The sequence below is a fragment of the Diceros bicornis genome, chromosome 2, assembly GCF_020826845.1.
Source record: "Diceros bicornis minor isolate mBicDic1 chromosome 2, mDicBic1.mat.cur, whole genome shotgun sequence".
Classification (NCBI taxonomy): domain Eukaryota; kingdom Metazoa; phylum Chordata; class Mammalia; order Perissodactyla; family Rhinocerotidae; genus Diceros; species Diceros bicornis.
This window is the reverse complement of record NC_080741.1, coordinates 67,785,660-67,804,275: the sequence shown is the minus strand read 5'-3', so window position 1 is coordinate 67,804,275 and position 18,616 is coordinate 67,785,660. Positions and strand designations below refer to the sequence as shown.

General features: G+C 38.8%; 1 protein-coding gene across 4 annotated transcripts in view; it reads left to right on the top strand.

Moving 5' to 3' along the window:
- The window catches only part of FRMD4B (FERM domain containing 4B), a 311,911-nt gene that overhangs the window by 256,686 nt on the left and 36,609 nt on the right, over nucleotides 1–18,616 (top strand). For all 4 annotated transcript variants that reach the window (XM_058562852.1, XM_058562834.1, XM_058562843.1 and 1 more), the window contains 4 exons: nucleotides 9,513–9,596; nucleotides 11,357–11,422; nucleotides 13,392–13,449; nucleotides 15,496–15,582. In XM_058562852.1, coding sequence (XP_058418835.1) covers nucleotides 9,513–9,596; nucleotides 11,357–11,422; nucleotides 13,392–13,449; nucleotides 15,496–15,582 — 295 coding nt within the window. The remainder of the gene's footprint in view (nucleotides 1–9,512; nucleotides 9,597–11,356; nucleotides 11,423–13,391; nucleotides 13,450–15,495; nucleotides 15,583–18,616) is intronic.

The following is an 18,616-nucleotide window of genomic DNA, read 5'->3' as shown; positions in this document are numbered from 1 at the left end:
AGGCAAACTGGTTCAAGTGCAGGTTTGGAGTCACATCTGCTCCCTTCTTGCTGTGTGAGTTTAAATTAATCTGCCTTTAATCACAGTTTTCACATCTGTGAAATGGGGATGCTGGTGATAGTAGCATAATCCACCTGTAGAGAGAGGGGTTATGTCCAGTCTCTGCCACCTGGTAATGCCCAGTAAGTGTGAGCTGTTGTTCAAAGCATTTCTTTGGGGGACCTAATGACAGTGCTCACTTAGCTTCGCTGCTGGGTCAGCCTCCAAGAGCCTCCAGAAACCGGCCTCTTGGGGTGTCCTCCGCCTCCTTGACTTTCTTTCCTATTTTAAATTGTTGGTTACTATCTCTTTCTTGAAATTCTGCCCGTGTTTTATGATATATTTATTCTATCATTCTATTGCAGTGGTTCTCAAACCATTTGATTACCGGGTCCCACCTACAGCTCTTCTGATTCTGTAGGTCTGGAGTGGGACCCGAGAATTTGCATTTCTAACAAGTTCTCAGACAATACTGATGCTGCTTGTCAGGGGCCTGTGATAACTGCTGTTTTCTTGTGCTTGTCATCTTTAATATTCCTTTACCTAGGAATTGGTAGAAACAAATTTACTGTTAGAACTCCCTAGTTATTAAGTCAAGGAGATAGTAAACTACATTCATCATTGAAGGCCAAGTTCTCAGATAACTGAGAGAAATGTGATTTTTTTTTATTAAAAATGGTGATTTGAAGGCAATCCAGCCAGTGAAAAACTGCTCCAGGTAAACTGATAACATACCTTAGACTACTAGTCACAAGGTGTTCATCAATGCCAGTAGATTAGTCCAGGAAATTAGTGTTTATACACAGTAACCAAGATCCTTTTAATAATGATGGGTTTAAGCAAGCTGTCATCCTTGAACACTGGATCCACCTCGAATGCTTTAGTAGTTTTAAGTTGGCACCTGTTACACCATTTAACAGACGGTAAATACACTTTTTCTAACTGTCACAATCATCACCATGGCCCATTCCTTCAGTATAGTGCACAACTTTGATGGTCCCCACAGGTTTCTAGCAAGCGTAGATAAGGAAGAGGCTTATCACCAGGGTCTGTACAAGGCAACTCCAGAAGACTGGCAAATGTTTGTAATTAGCACAATTCCTGAGGACAGTAAATCTTTAGTTTGCATGGAACACAGTGTTAACTAGAGCTCCCAGCTGTGACAACTTGCCCAAGTTCTCGGAGGCTCCTTTTCACAACCCTTTATTTATTTATTTATTAAAGATTTTATTTGTTTGTTTATTTTCCCCCCCAAAGCCCCAGTAGATAGTTGTATGTCATAGTTGCACATCCTTCTAGTTGCTGTATGTGGGACGCGGCCCCAGCATGGCCGGAGAAGCAGTGTGTCGGTGCGCGCCCGGGATCTGAACCCCGGGCCGCCAGCAGCGGAGTGCGTGCACTTAACCGCTAAGCCACTGGTCCAGCCCGACAACCCTTTATTTAATTTCTGATAATATTTAGGCTATATGGTAGACTTTATCTTGAGGGTTCAAACAGGCACTAACTATAGCTTTTTTTACATTTGCATATACATTTTTATGAAATATGGATTTTGAATTATGCTTATGTGTGGATGGAAAAAGGACTCGAGTCCCAAGTTACTTTTTTTTTATATATAATTTTATTTATTTTTCCCCCAAAGCCCCAGTAGATAGTTGTATGTCATAGTTGCACATCCTTCTAGTTGCTGTATGTGGGACGTGGCCTCAACATGGCCGGAGAAGCGGTGCGTTGGTGAGCGCCTGGGATCCGAACCCGGGCCGCCAGCATCGGAGTGCGAGCACTTAACCGCTAAGCCACGGGGCCGGCCCCCAAGTTACTTTTTAAATAGCTTAGTTTATTTCTTCATGTTGTGAAGTTTCTGTAGACCTTTCCACTGGGTCATTATATTTAACATGTGCCTTTTAAACACCTTTGCTTTGGGTTTCAAGTATGGAAGAGCTTTAGCATCAAAAAGAAAAGGGAAGTTTGGGGCTTGGGTTTTTTTTTTCACCCAAACTGTCCTAGAAACCTGGGGATGCCCCCACACAAGCATAGACAGCTACCCTCTTCAAGGGAACCCAGTGGTTCGTTTGCTCTTGGAAGCTCTAGCACCCGCAGTTTGCTAATTGCCCGCACTCCCTTGCACTGCAGCCTCAGAATGGCAGGTGGCTGATTGTTGCTGGGAGCGAGTTCCCAATTAGCTACTAACAGGTGCACGCATTTGCTGGGGGTGGCTGTTTCCACGCAAGTGCTCCAGCACACACAAAGGGTGGCCTCAGTTTTGCCAACCACGTGGCTTTCTCAAAAATGAGTGAGGTTGGCACATTCCTCCAGGGCTTTTGAGGTCAGTAAAGAAAAACAACAGTCCGTGAAAGGGGGCTGGAGAATGCCGGAAGGAATCATCGCCTGAAAAATAGTCGCGGTGGATGAATTGTGGCTCATGGGCAGTTTCCTTCTAGAAAGCTGTCAGAAGAGGAGTCTGGAATGCCTACAGGAGGGGTTCAGCCCAGATAATCAGATAAAACGCAAGCGTTTTCTTCCTTGTGACATCTGAATTCCTGTTGAAATGATGAAGAAAAGTAATTTCTGATTTGGTCCCTGAGAAGTAGCAAGTCTTGTTGATTTATGAGCATTCTCTGGCCAGGACCTGGAGAGACCAATCCCTCTTGGCAATTCTGGTCAAGTGCATCTTTAAAATAACATTTCCGTTGCCATTAGGGTCAAGAATGTCCAGACAGGGTGAGTGCATTTACTGCTGGGGAAAGGCAGAGACATCTCCACCCAGGCCTGCTCGCCTCCCAGATGCGTTCGGGCTCTCCCTCTGGATTCTGAGGCTGATTCTGATTCATAGAAACTGAGCCTCCTGCCCTGCCTACCTGCCAGCCGGGAGGGGCCTTCTGTGCTGAAGCCAGACCTGGCTGCCCTTGCAAGCGCAGTGGATCCACGTGGCCTCCGGCTCCCAGGCAAATTCCCCGCCTGGGTTCTTTGGAGGGTGAAACTAATAAAGACTCAGCTACTGTCAATTCACTCAGACGTGAAATCCTCCTGGGTCCTAAACACTGAAAATGATCAGGATGAACTTGAGAATAATGTGCTGGTGTTTCTGACAGCCTGGTGGTTTCATTTTTTGGTCGGCAAGTTCAAACCTCTTGTGTTAGTGTTGCCGCACTTCCCTCTAAAGGTCAACAGGCTTGTTCTGCAGCACCCTTGCTTCCACCCACTAGCCGTAGTTGATTTAGTTTTTGATGCGAATTATATCACACCGAAGAATGCATAAAACATTTGTGTATGGTTTAAAGAATAAGTTAGAAAATGCTCAGCCATATAACCACACCCAATGAGGAATGTTGCCACGGCCCCACCTCACCCCCATTGTGTCCTGTGCTCCCCCCCCCAATAAAATCCTCTCTTTCCCCAGAGGCATTCTGACTATGGTACACATTTTGTTGTTTTGTTTCATATTTTTATCATCTATAAAAGTCATATGATTCTCTCTAGTTTCATTTTGCTTATTTTAGAACTTTGTATATATGGGATTGTGATGTATATATTATTTTGGGTATTGCTTTTTTGCTTAACATTTGTGAGATTCATCATGTTGTGTGAAGCTATAAAGTATTTTCTTTGCTGTATGGTATTCCGTTGTATGAATACACTATAATTTTATCATTTCTACTGTTTTGGCATATTTGGGTTGTTTCCTTTGTTTGTCTTATTGTGAACAATGCTGCTATAAATCTTATTCTTTTGCGTAAGTTTCTGTAGTGATATACCCAGGAAAGGATTGCTGGGTCATAGGGTATGCAGATTTCCAAAATGATCTTACCACTTGACATTCTCATTAGCAAGGGATAGGAGTTCCTATTGCCCTGCATCTTAATGGCAACTAGGTATTGTCAGAATTTTAAGAGTTTGACAGTCTGGTGTGTAATGGTGATTCGTTTTGAGGGTTTAATTTGCATTTCCCTGAGTACTTATGAAGCTGAACACTTGTTTCTGTCTATTGGCTATTTGGATTTCCACTTCTGTGCACTGTTTATTGAAAAGTTTAACTCACTTTTCTGCCGGGCTGCCAGTCTCAGCCATTTTTGGATCCCTCTGGTGTTCTCTCTTTGAATGTTATAGCTAGGTCCCCAGCTCAGTCACCTCAATATCGGGGATGGCTTGTTAGAAATGGGTTAATAATGGGTTCTTATAGGAAAGTCATGTTATGTATTCACAAGGAAAGGATGTCTTACAATAGCACAAATGACCAGTTTTGGAGAAATAGTAGAAAGCTTTCTAATACAAAGAAATAAGGCTGTGTTCTTTCCTGGGAATGTAATCATGTGGGATGGTCCAGATTCCACATTTGTCAAAATTACTTACATGTCTCTTTTATTCACGCACTACTGAGCATTTGCACTGTTAATAAATTTTCTAAAACTGGAAACCAAGTTGAGAAGCTGAGAAGGCATCTCCTTAACCATTCTTTACTGATAGTTTATGTCAGAAATTATGTCAGAAATTATGTCAGAAATAGTTTATGTCAAAGCGATGGTGATGGTCTGTTGGTATGTGTTATATGGCCTGCACAACATGTTAGTTTTTATTTTGGGGTTGTTTTTTTTTTGTCTTTTGGTTGAGGCAATATTTTAAAATTCAGATATCTTAATAAAACTGTGGGATTTTGCCTTATTTTCGTAAAAAGGCAATCATTAGGCAGTAGTGGATCCACATTTCCACACATGGCAGAAATTACCTGGATCTGAGTGGTGGTTCCCTATCAGCAGTGGAGTGTGATTGTTCTCCAGTATCCAATCTCCCTTTCCTCCATATTAGTAGAATTTTTAGCTAGGTATGTGGCTTTCCAAAAAAAGACTACATATCCCAGTGTCTTTTGCACTTTGGGATAGCCATGTGATTGTTCTAGCCAATGGGATTAGGGAAAGTGGGCAGCTTTCAGGTTCTGTTGCTAAAGGACTGGGTTTGCCCTTCCTCATTCTTTTTCCCCTACCTGATGGCTGAAATGTGGACATAGTGATGGGCTGTCTTGGACCATGTGGAGGATAGCAACATCCCAGGAATGGCGAAGCAACAAGAGAAGAGTTTGGGCACCTGAATACTTTATGCTATTCTAGCTCTGACTTTTATGTAAAGAGAAATTAACTAAAATGTTGATCTCTGTCACACACAGTCAAATCTATATCCTAAGTAATACTTCAAATGGGCAATGTTCTCTTCTCTTCCTCATTAGTCCCCACCATTCCACATTGTGTCCCTATGTCTGATGCTGAGTTTGACTTCCCTTTTTTCAGCCAGCTTAGACAGCTGAATTTCTAATGCCTCTCTCACTTGGCTTCTGTTAGAATTTGCACCTAAGATATAATTATATTCTAGTATTTATGGTCTAAGACTCACACAAGAGAAAAATTCTTTAAGTCTAAATGATACGATTAGAAGTTTTAGGGTTGAATTATCAGGAGTTTTATAATAGTCCAAGTCAGAGTTTCTCAACCTTGACATTATTGACATTTTGGGCAAGATAATTCTTTGTTGTTGGGGACTGACTGATCTGTGCATTATAGGATGTATAACAGCATCCTGGCTTCTACTCAGTATATGCCAGTAACACCTCCTTCCCCAATTGTGACTATCAAAAATGTCTGAAGACATTGCTAAATGTCCCCTGAGGAGCAAAATTGCCCATGTTAAGAATCATTAATCTAAAGTATATTTCTTTTTTCTTTTAAATTAATAGACTATTTTTTGGAATAGTTTTAGGCTTACAGAAAAATTGAGGAGGAAGTACCGAGAGTTCCCATATACCTCTTCTTTCCTTCCCCCTCTACCCCCAACCCCCAGTTTCCCCTATTATTGACATCTTGCATTAGTGTGGTACATTTGTTACAATTAATGAATCAATATTGGTACATTATTATTAACTAAATTGCATAGTCAAATTAGGGTTGTACAGTTCTGTAGGTTTTGACAAATGCATAATGTCATGTATCCATCATTACGGTATTATTCAGAGCAGTTTCACAGCCCCCAGAATCCCTTGTGCTCCACCTATTCAAGTACACTCTTTTTTTTTTTTTTTTTTTTGTGAGGAGATCAGCCCTGAGCTAACATCTGCCAATCCTCCTCTTTTTTTTTTTTTTTTTTTTGCTGAGGAAGACGGCCCTGGGCTAGCATCCGTGCCCATCTTCCTCCACTTTACATGGGACGCCGCCACAGCATGGCTTACCAAGCAGTGCGTCGGTGCGCGCCCGGGATCCGAACCAGCGAACCCCGGGCCGCCGCAGCGGAGCGCGCGCACTTAACCGCTTGCGCCACCAGGCCGGCCCCTCAAGTACACTCTTTTTAAAGTAGTCTAAACTCTCCTTAAAATGATGCCTAAAGCCACTTCCTTATTAATGCACATTTTAGTCACTTCCCAGTGATTGATTAGTACCCAAAAAAAGTCTAATGAATGAATATTCGTTATTCAGGATGCTGGCTCATGATTAACCTGTGGTAATTTATTGACTTATTCAGCTACCATTTCCAGATGAATGACATCTTATAACTGGAGTAGGTTCTAATTGTGTATAGTTACAATTACTCTTCAAAATTCTTTGGAAAGATGACATGTCAAAGACCAAAGTTTATCTTTCAAAAAGTCCAACACGGGTGGTATTTTTCTCCAGTTGAAACACATAGCTGTTTTTTTAGTTAGGCACGAAATGTATGCTGCTTGTGTTTAGTGGACATATATCAAATGCTTAAATGCTAGAAAAATCTCAGTGTTATGAGATGCTGATGCTTTGAGGACACAAAAACTAAAATCATCTTAAAGGGCAGCAGCTTCGAGCCTCTCGTATCACAGTTATTCTCAGCTATGAGCTTATTGAATAGAATGATGGATAAAATTTCTCCCATCTTTCTCCTCTCTCCTGTGTCTTTTGGCTGACCATGTTTGCATAAGTTAAAAGCAACTCTATCATATGGTACTTGCTTCTACATGCTAGATGTGCAGTATATACTTAATACATGTTTGCTAAATGAATAAATGAATTTATGGTAAACAGCAGCTTCTACTCTAGTGAGGTCTTGATTGCAACAAAATTAACTGTAATCCATAGAAATAAGTGAATGCTAGGCTGAGTTCCTGGAACATGGCTTATAGTTCACGTGGACCCAGAAGATAACACACATGTGGTTGGTGGTGATGATTAATAACAAAAAGTGTTGTCCTTAATCTATCATTTTAGAACATATACATGTATTTGCCCTTCATAAAAAACTTACAAGCCAACTTCCTTGAAAAGGAAATGGAATTTGAAGGACAGAGCATAAAAGCAATTATTAAGAAAAATAAATACCATTACTGGGAGTTGACAGGTGACCTTTAATATGAATAAATTGGATTGTGGTATATTTCAGTTTTCAGGAAGCCCAAACCAGTTTCGCAAGATTGTCAATGTGGTTAAGCTATCCTGCTCAGATTTCAGATGAATAGAGAGATTTGTCCTTATGTAGGAACAGGAGCCAAGTGACTTTTTATTTCCTCTAGTAATTTGTAAAACCGGATCTTTCGCCTTTAGGAAGGGCCACAAACCTGGTTTTGAAATGTAATGTTGACAGGTGCAAATCATAGTGTCTCCAAGCTAGGTCACACTCAGCTCTATCTGTTCTTAGTGAACGATAGTAAGTTTATGTATAGTTTGCTCAGTGTTTTCACTTGGTTGCCCTCTGGCATGGTCAGGAAACAGTGTTGGAACCAGGAAACAAACTTTCTGAAGGAGAACCACTTATACCAAACCAGATCAAATGACAGGAGTGAGCAATTTCTAATACAGCACAGTGCAATGTGGGCCAAACAAAACCTGCCTGCAGGCCATGCTTGGTTCCCCAGTTTGATGTATAATAGTTGGTCTATAAGTGGTGAATGAATGTTTTGGGAGGAGAGTCACCATGAGTTCAATGTTTGGTCCTCCAGTTGAGGGTTCATCTCTTTCACTATCATGCTTCATGTTGGGAGAAACCCCAGGGACGCTAATGTAAAAATGCATGAATGATGGACTTTGAATCTAATTGGTTTAGTGTTTCCATTTGTAACTAGGGGTGAGGGTGAAGGAGAGCCATGCCCTGCCAGAGATGAGAATGTTCGTGTTGACTCTCTAGAACACTGCTCAGGTGGTCTGTCAGGGAATCATGTAATAGGATACAGTGGTTATGGTCTTGGCCTTTAAAGCCAAACAGACTGGGTTTGCCTTCTGCCTCCTCAACATAGTAGCTCTGAGACATTGAGCAAGGGGCATAGCCTCTCTAAGCTTCACACTCTTACCTGTAAAGCGGGGATAAAAGTAGTACCTACCGCAAGGGAAGAGTTGTGATGAAACTTACATCGGGTAAATAATACCCAAAAAGTGCATTGCATGGTGCCTGGCTCTTGGTAACCTCCAACAAAGAGTAGCTAGTGATAAAGATACAAAGAGGTAGAAAGTAGGAGGAAAAGAGTTACCAATATGCTGTTTGATGAACACCAGTTTGATCTGGATTTTGAGTAGCCCTTTCATGTACTTATCCTAGGCTTTAATAGACCCTAGAGAGTCATTTCTGTTTCCTCACAGACTACCTCCTTAAACACTCGGGTCAGTGAGGGAGTATTTTCTCTCACACAGTGCAGGACCAGCTATGACTGGGTCGTATTACCTGTTCTCCCTTCTGTTAAGTTCCATAAAGACCACACCCTTCTCTTTTGACAACCAGAATTTTTCCATTTGATAATTAGATAATAACTGACCTTACTACACGAGGTACATTTTAGTTCACTTGATGCAATTTTTAAGGGGTACCTTGGGTTTCACGAGAAACACGTTTTCAAGTCATCTTTATTCAAGTGATTTCCACAGATGGCTGACTTGGTCCATTTTATTTCAGAGTGGTAAGCAGATAACTGATGAGTAATAGGAAGATCTATGTAAACCTTTTTATTGCAGTGATATTGATTATGAAAAGTTGGTGATACTGTATGAATGGTTTTATGATAACCAGTATTCCATGGTGAATGTATGGTGCATATTACATAACCACTAAAGATAATTATGAAGGTGCTATAGGAACATGGAGAAAGTGTATAAGGAAATTTGAAGAATGCTGTATGGAAATAGAATATGGGATATGCACAATTACAATAATAATTATGTAATAAAATAGATATATACAGGAAATACAATGAAAATGGCTGTAAGTTTATGAGGAGAGTCAGGAAAATGGGATTATGGCAGTTTAATACTATTATTTTAATTTTTTTATCTTTTTAAAAACTTCAAAATATCAAATGACTTGGGGGTGTTGTCAAATTGGGGGCTGTCTGTCGTTAGAGTCCATAGCCTTATGTGTGCTGACGACATTTTGATAGAGCTCAATGTGCTATAGTTATTTTTCAGATTTCGTGTGATGACTAGCTTGAATAATATTTTAGATAACAGTGACTGACATTACTATATTACTCTTCTTTTTAGTGATGAAAATGCCAGGAAAGATTTAAAGACGCTACCAGCTTTTCCAACCAAAACTCTTCAGGAGCACCCATCCCTTGCTTACTGGTAAGCCAAAGCAAGATAACGGGTGACCCCGTTATCATGGCTTCCCTTGAGAACTGCATGCTCTTTAGGAAATTAAAAGAAATATAAGTGAGGAAAATATCAAATTGCCCATCAGATGTGTAAGAGTAACCATAAGTAGACCTTGATCCTTTCAGTGAAAGGATCTTATCAAAGCGCGCTACAGATCATCGTACCAAGATTGTAGTTGTTTGTAAAGAGTGGCTGTGTGCCCTCTTGTTCAAGTGCGTAAAAGGTCTGTAGAGTGTGCTTCTCAGTGAACATAATGCTTAGTATATGCAGTCACTGTATAATGCAGCCTTAATCTAGCAGAGTGCAGTATAAGTGTTATGAAATACGGATCTCCCTGGATGGAGGTTTTCTTAATGACCAGAAATGACCTAAATGACCAGAGGTTTTCTCTATGGCCAAAAATTGTATATTTTGAGTTGTATTTTTCATTTGTATTTTAATGAATCCATAGTACCCATTTTCCATGTGACATTTTTCCTAGAAAAGTCCTTTTTTCCCCTTTGAATTATTTACATTCCCTTTAAATATATATTTTTTTGGTTTAAGGCTTCGAATCCTGAAGACGGTTTTCCTTTCCACTAAAAAACTGATTACGAAATAAATATTCAACATTAATAGCTTTAATATGAAAGTTAGAATACATTTCCCAAATAAATAGTGAAAGTGAGTACTGAGACTACATTGCATCCTGAGTCCGGAACCTTCTAAACGAATCATTGTTAAGTGATAGTTGTTTAAGAAAAAAGTAAACACCAATTACCATTGATTACTGGTTGTATAGAGATAAAAACATTTACTTTAGGTTATCCGTGAGATATGACTAAAAGAACTACCTGTCTGAAAGTAGAGTACAATAGCTGAATGATGTCAAAAGTTGCTAGACTTCAGCCAGTTTCTCTCCTTTCTAGTCAACAAGTTTTATCCTAGGACAATAATGAAGGGTCCACCTAAAGCAGTGTGTATGTCCCCAAGTAGTGACAATAGAGTACTTTAGATTGAACACAGACTCAGAAGCGGTTTTAATTCTTTCTAAATCTTTCTGAATAATTTAAGGAAAATGGCTTTAATACCTAACACTTGCTAATCTTTCTTTTTTAACCCTTTTAATTTCCCCAACAAGGCTCTCTAACTAGCATTCAATAGTATTATTTTGTATTTAGTATAGTCCATTCAGTTATGGCAAAGGATATTAATTTTTCATTTGATAAATTGGTATTATGTTTCCTTTTCCAATGAATTAAGTTTTTAAAAATATTAATATAGGGGCCGGCCCCATGGCACAAGCGGTTAAGTGCCCGCGCTCCACTGTGGCGGCCCGGGTTCGCCGGTTCTGGTCCCGGGCGCGCACCGACACACTGCTTGGCAAGCCATGCTGTGGCGGCATCGCATATAAAGTGGAGGAAGATGGGCATGGATGTTAGCCCAGGGCCAGTTTTTCTGAGCAAACAAAAGAGGAGGATTGGCAGATGTTAGCACAGGGCTGATCTCCTCACACACACAAAAAATTAATATATATTATATAAATTAAGAAATCATGACAAGATAGTCAAATATCTGAGGTTCAGGAATCCATGTCCTACAAAAACAAAAGTCAGCCAGCTTCTATCTCCTAAACAAGTTGGTGAAGGCCTTTCTTAAGTTTCTCTAGTAGCCACCTGAGAATTTTGAAATTGAGTCTCTATCTCATGAAATCATGGATTGCCATACTTCTTCATTTCCTTGTTTTACAGTGAGGACAGGGTAATTGAGCATTATTTGAAGATCAAGGGTCTGACTCGGGGTCAAGCTGTGGTTCAGTAAGTATCTTTCTTTCCTTTTGCTTAGATATAATTTTAATGTCTTCTGTCTGAAGAAGTCACCTGAAATGATTTCAGTTGTGTAGTTTGTGTGTATATAGGCTTCATCTAGTTGGAAATATCTTACCATGAATTACAAAATGTCTTGGGTCATTCCATACATTGATGTCATCAATTTAGATGCCCACCAGTGTCAGACAGGTAACACAAATGAGAAATGTAAGCCAAGTGTAGGGCATTAGGGAATGGTGGAGACTGTGGTAAACTGGAGAGCTTTTGCTTTGGGTAGAGGCAAGGCTACTCAGCTTCAGAATTCAGGCATAATGTTGCCAGATCTTCTGATATTTTCCAAGAAAAGCTGGAAATTCTGATTTTTAAATCCCAATTTTAAACATGGCAAAGTAATTTTAAGAAAATCTTAATACAATATGAGCCCAACCAAACCTATGTGGAGGCCGTGTTTGGTTGCATGGTTTGTGACTCTACTTTGGGTTGGGCACATAGTGTTGGTGTTAGATAATCTGTTTCTTCATGCTACCAAGAACAGACCGTAATGATATATTACTGCATTTTAGACTTACAGAGTTACTGTCCATTTATTAAGAAATGTTCACAAGGTATATTAATGTTTTAAAATTATAAAAACTAAATTTGAAATTTTTAGATTATAAAAACTAACATGGCATTATTGCTATAGTAATTGTAGAATAACTTTTATGACCATAAAAGTTAAAAAAAAAAACTGTTAAATGTAGCTCAGAGCATATGAGAACTGAAATAAGGACTTGGAGATCACTGTTGCCCTGATCAGTGTATAGATTTCCCCCACACCCTTACCTCATCTCCTTTTTATCATAGCACACCTGTGGTCTTTAAAGCAGAAATCAGAAGTTAGCAGTCCTGAAGTTGAATCCTTGACATTTTAACTCATTGTGCCTGTTTTCTGAACTGGGGAAAAAAAGAAAAGGAATAACAATTTCCCTGAAGGATTTGAGGTTAGGCCAGTGAGCATTTATGAAGTGTCGTGGCTTAAATGCAGAGTCCTTTTACATCCCTTGATCGTTATCATTGTAGCTCCAAATAAGAGACTGTCTGGCTTGGTAGTTAAGACTCTAGACTGTGGAATCTGACTCGCTTTGTTAGACTCCTGGCTGTGCAGTGTAATTGCTGCATGACCTTGGCACATTTATTGCACCTCTTATATTCATTTACATGTAGGCCATTTACTTTAAAAAATTATCAGATTATTGATTACAAAGTCCAGAGCATTGATCTTCAAAGTGTCATTTTAAAGTCCTCTTGTATGAAACAGAGACCTCAATTCCTTGTGGGCAGAGAGGCAATCTTACACCATTTAATCCATTCCATAAACCCTTAAAGATATGCAATAGATACTTGTTGAATTAAAAATAGCAAAAAATAACATCATTGCTTTAATTTTTATTTTGAGGACGGGCAGATTTTTTAAAATCAGGTTTACATACAATAAAATTCACCCTTTTTAAGTATATATTTCTAAGAGGTTTGACTTAAGAGTTAAGTATATATTTCTAAGCGTTTACCACATTCAATATATGGACTAGCTTTGTTTTTTACTTATTATGAACATGACCCAAAAGTTGATTCTCATTGCTTGCATCATTAGCTGCTCAGTTTAAAAAGTACTTGTAATTTGGTTATGTAATACAGTAAAATATGTTTCTAAGCCACAGAAATCTTAATATGCAGAAAATAACATTTCCTATAGCTTTTTAAAATCGAAATTTTGTTAGCAACCTCCTGATATTTGGACAAAGTATAATATATTCCTCCCTAGAGTGATTTATTCTATTTCTACTTTAGTCAATGACGTTAGTCCTGGTTATAATGAGGAAAGTAGATACAAACTCTGTTTCTTGAAATCACTTTTCCCAAAAGGACCCTCTGACTATTTTAATAAAAGGTTATAATATGTATTCATTTTCCATAGGTATATGAAAATAGTAGAAGCTCTACCGACTTATGGAGTCCATTACTATGCAGTAAAGGTAAATACTTTTACATAACAAAGCTTTCATAACGTCCATGTTATATTGTGAGTTAGTGGACAACACCAGCTTTTTAAAATCACATAAATCAATATGCTGATGTATGTCAATTGTCTCTAGAAATTTCAGCAGTTAGAATAGGATTGATTTTCTTAAAAAATAAAAGCCTGGGGGGCCACCCCCATGGCTTAGCAGTTAAGTGCGCGCACTCCACTACTGGCGGCCCCGGTTCAGATCCCTGGCGTGCACCAACACACCACTTCTCCAGCCACGCTGAGGCGGCGTCCCACATACAGCAAGTAGAAAGATGTGCAACTATGACATACAACTGTCTACTGGGCCTTTGGGGATTAAAAAAGAAAAGGAGGAGGATTGGCAATAGACGTTAGCTCAGAGCCGGTCTTCCTCAGCAAAAAGAGGAGGATTAGCATGGATGTTAGCTCAGGGCTGATCTTCCTCACAAAAAAATAAAATGAAAGCCTGATTATATCTTGTCATTTTTAACAAATTATAAAGCACATTATTTTTGCAAAACACTTGCTGTGTCCAAATGTTTTCCCAAAGCCTCTGTTAGTCCTAAGATATGCAGGTCATTCTCTTTTGGCACACGTATTCCTTTAGCTATTCTTGCTGATTTTTCTCTGTTCCAGTTGTTCACCTGTGTAATGCTACCCAATATTCATTTGATGGTGCCTTTGTATGAGAATCGTGCACTTTCCAATGTCATTTTAACAGCTTCATAATATCCTCAAATTTCTGCAGGATTTGCAATACTAGTTTTTAGTCGATATGTTTTGTATTTGTATTTGGGAAGTATTTTCAGATGTTTATAAGCAGGGAGAGATTGACTAAGAAATACTTTGAGATGATGAGGGGTAAAGTAGTGTTAAGAAGGGAGTCTTGAGTCAGCCCTGACGGCCTAGTTGTTAAAGTTTGGCGCGGTCCGCTTCGGCGGCCCAGGTTCAGTTCCTGGTCACGGAACCAGACTTCGTGTCTGTAAGTAGCCATGCTGTGGTGGCAGCTCACATAGAAGAACCAGCAGGCCTTACAACTAGAATATGCAATTATGTACTGGGGCTTTGGGGAGGGGGGAAAAAAAAACAAAAAAAACAAATCTTTCTCAGTGAAAAAAAAAAAATGCAGAGGGATTTGGAGGGATTCACCTTAAAAAAAAAAAGAAGGAAGTCTTGTTTGAAAAAGGAATAATTTTATAATTGATCAATCTTGAGTGATTTTTCAAGTTCTGACAATGTTTGCAATTCAAAATGGTGGGGAATTGGATAATAAATACCTGCAAATTGAGGGTACCCTGAACTAAAAATATGCACCAATTCAACTTTAATTTCTATTGATTCTTAATTTGTTTGCATATGGGTATATGTTTAAGCCTAAGTTTTTCTTTCTCTATGTCAATACATCCTTGGCTTTGGCAAGGCCTGAAAGATAAATTTATGAAAAAAAAAAATTCCTTCCCTCCCCTTATGTACCTGAAAGTCGTTATTCAAACATCCTGTCATTGAATTGTACAGTTCTCCAAGACAGTTTTTCAGTATGTCCATGTTCATGGTTAAGTGTATTATAAACATCAGGATTTGGAACCACTTTTCTCATCTGTGTAATTCTCTGGAAACTTCTGTGACCTTTATAGCTGGTTACATATCAAGAGAACAAAGAGCGAGCTTTTTTTCTTTTTCTTGCTTTTTTTTTTTTTTTTTAATGTATAATTGGCTTTGTACTCTGGATTAATTCTTAGTTGAATTACTTACATTTTATTTCTTCTCTCCAACTGTTTAATCAAAACAGTAATGCTTCGTTCTTGTTAATCATATTAATAGTATTGGTCTGTTTTGACTTATAGATCTTATTTGAAGAAACTCTAAGAAGGCATTTTAATAACAAGTTAGGTTTTTAAGTAATGTTTTGTTTACCAAGACAGCTTTATTTGGACTTGCTGATACTTGTTCAAGGATGAAATTGGTAAATATTACTTCACCTCTAGAACACTTAACAATTAGGTCTTGGTTCACATGCTTTTCCATCTTCCAGGATAAACAAGGACTTCCTTGGTGGCTTGGAATCAGCTATAAAGGAATTGGCCAGTATGATTTACAAGATAAGGTGAAACCTCGGAAAGTAAGTGTGAATCCTTTCAGACACTTAGGAGAACCTTGAGCTGTTCTAGACCTGGCAACATTGCTTTAAGGGGCACCAAACAGTCTTGGGCAAATGACTTTTGGTTAGTGAAGTCATGGGTTCAGAGAAGACTCAGGTTAAGTGTAAAATACTTTTTATAACTCATTCATGAACATTTACACAGCAATTCCACATCTGATCATTTATTCTGAGGAAATAAAGTTATGCACAAAGATTTAACTGCAAGTATGTTGATCACAACATAGTTTACAAGTGCATACAATTAAGTTTCTATTTGAAGTTAGTATGAACATGATGATATCGTTTGTTTAATAAATTTTATGTATATATAAAGTATATATACACATGCACACACATATACATACATACACATATTTACATTGAATGGATAAACAGATGGGTGAATTGTAAAGACAGAAGCCAAAATTTTGGGTGCTGGTTACCTCTCAGTGGTATATTATGAGTAATCTTCTTTCTATTACTGCTGCTATTTTTGCTTATCTTTGTTTCACAATTTTCCACACTAAACATGTCTGCTTTTTGTAAAGAAAAATAAGTTATGTGCTGTTTATTAAAGGGTCCCACTCTATCAGGTTTGGATTTTCCAGAGCTAATGTTACATTATGTTCAATTCAAAATTTGATTATGAAGCTGTTTCTCTTGATGCAGGCATAAGCATACAATACATTTTCACCTATATAAGAATTGATAAGTCCATATAACCATCCAGCTGCCCTGGTAACCATCCGGCTGCCCTGGCCTACTCAGTAGTATAATAATACAAAGGCTTACTCATGCTGGTAGGTTTTGCCACCCTCCCCGTGCCCGATGCCATCCGTGGGAGTCACAGCAGTGAAACGATGGCCTGTAATAACAGAGCATGGTCAGGCTGCCCTTGTTATCACACCCCGACATCACAGCCTTGAATAACTCCTATCACTTCCACCTGTCGCTTGCTTTAATGTGAATTAGAAAAACAGCCATAATTTTCGTAAAGTTAGGTCCTTGTAATCATTTCACGGCACTCTTCATCTTCTGAGTGTCCTCTCAGCTTCAATTAATGCTCACATTCTTCCTTTGATTTAAAAAGATGAGTAAAGCTCCCTTTTTCTCTCCATTTTATGGTTGTGAAACAGACAGGGACAACACCAAAGGGTGGCCTAGGGCAAACCACAGCCCCCTTCTACTGCCAATCCAGCTCTCCTGGATCAGACCAGTTGGGCATTGAAGCTTCTAATCGGAAATTATCAATAGAAATAATAAAGCATTTTTTAACAACCAAGATCCATCTGTGTGAGGGACAGTACGAGAGTGTGTATGTCATCATACACTTAAAATTCTGTCTCTATAAGCCCTGTGACCAAGATCAATTGAAGTCAGGAATACTTAATTTCCAGGAGGAATATGAGTAATATTGTTTATACTTGAAAATTTGCTTCTAAGACCAAATTTCCAAGTAAGTAATGTTAGAAATGATGGGCATATAATTTTTTCAAATATTTTTCAAAATCATTTTCATTTTAGTTGTATATTTTAATTTTTTATCAAAAGTTTGTAAATATTCATTGTAAAAGAAACAAAAAAACCCAAATACCACAGAAACATGTCAATTAGGGCAGAAAGTCCTTCTGCAATCCCCACCCCTCCCGCATGATAACCACTGTCAAGAGAATGATACTGGTTCATTTAGATTTTGTCGGTGTATATGCTAAGCTTTTACAGAGAGAAAGAAATCTTACTATGTACGCTATTCCACACCGTGTCATATTTGTCCAGGTCACTTATAAACAGATCTCTTTTCATTTTTTTTAAAGCTACCTAGTATTCCATTATGTGGAAATATATAATTTATTTAACCAATTCTCTTTTGATGGACATTATGGTTATTTCCATTGTGGGGAGGATGGGCTGGAGCATAATGAATCCTAGCCAAGGCAAATAACCCCTAGTTTATCTATTTTGTAAGATCAAATTATTGCCTATCATGTTTTCTTAAGGTGGACCTCACCTGTGTTAACAGTTTTTGGTAATTTATTTCTCCCCTGAATTTTACTTTAATAAATAACATTCAGGAGTCTTGCTGGTTTTTCTGAATCTTGCATGTGAAATATAGCTTAAATCAACTCACAAGTAATTTGTGTTGTTTTTTTTTCCTTTGTGAGGAAGATTAGCCCTGAGCTAACATCCGATGCCAATCCTCCTGTTTTTGCTGGGGAAGATTGGCCCTGGGATCACATCTGTGCCCATCTTCCTCCACTTTATATGGGACGCCGCCACAGCATGGCTTGACAAGTGGTGCATCGGTGCACGCCCGGGATCCGAACCCTCGAACCCCGGGCCACCGAAGCGGAGCATGCGCGCTTAACCACTACACCACCGGGCCAGCCCCTCATAAGAAATTTCTTAGCTAATGTAGCTTAATAAAATTGAGGTTCCCACAGAATGTAAATGCACCCACTAGAAGCAACCAGGCTTTCTTCCAAAATAATGGTGAATCAGAATCTACACAGTAAATACTGCAGTTAATTTCCTCTCAGTTGCTCATGACTCACAGGCCTTTCTTTACATTCACAGTTTCATAGAAATTGGTAAATATTGTTTGACACTGATCATAATCAGAAGTGCTTGTTCATTCCAGAGTCTAGACAAGAGTCAGAAGCCACTTCCTTTTTTTCAGTTTGCAGAGTTTTCCTATTTCGGTTTTAAGACATGCTGTGCAATTCAGAAAGAATCATAAACAGGCCATCTGTGTTATCACTGCCTTGTCTTCTCTTTCTTGGTTATTTTAGCAGGTGTCCACTCTGTACCATTGTCTGCCTCCTCCTGTCTTCTTCTGTTAAATCTGGATTTTGCTTCTCTATCTTTATTTTTTCATGTCCAAGCAACTTAAGGGTTTAGTTTAATTGGAGAGAGGATGTTCTACAAGTCCCTCTCCTGGCCTAGGTCCCATAAATGAAAGAATGCATAATTTAAAGGGCTGTGAGCACTGACTGATAAAAGGAGGATCATGCTT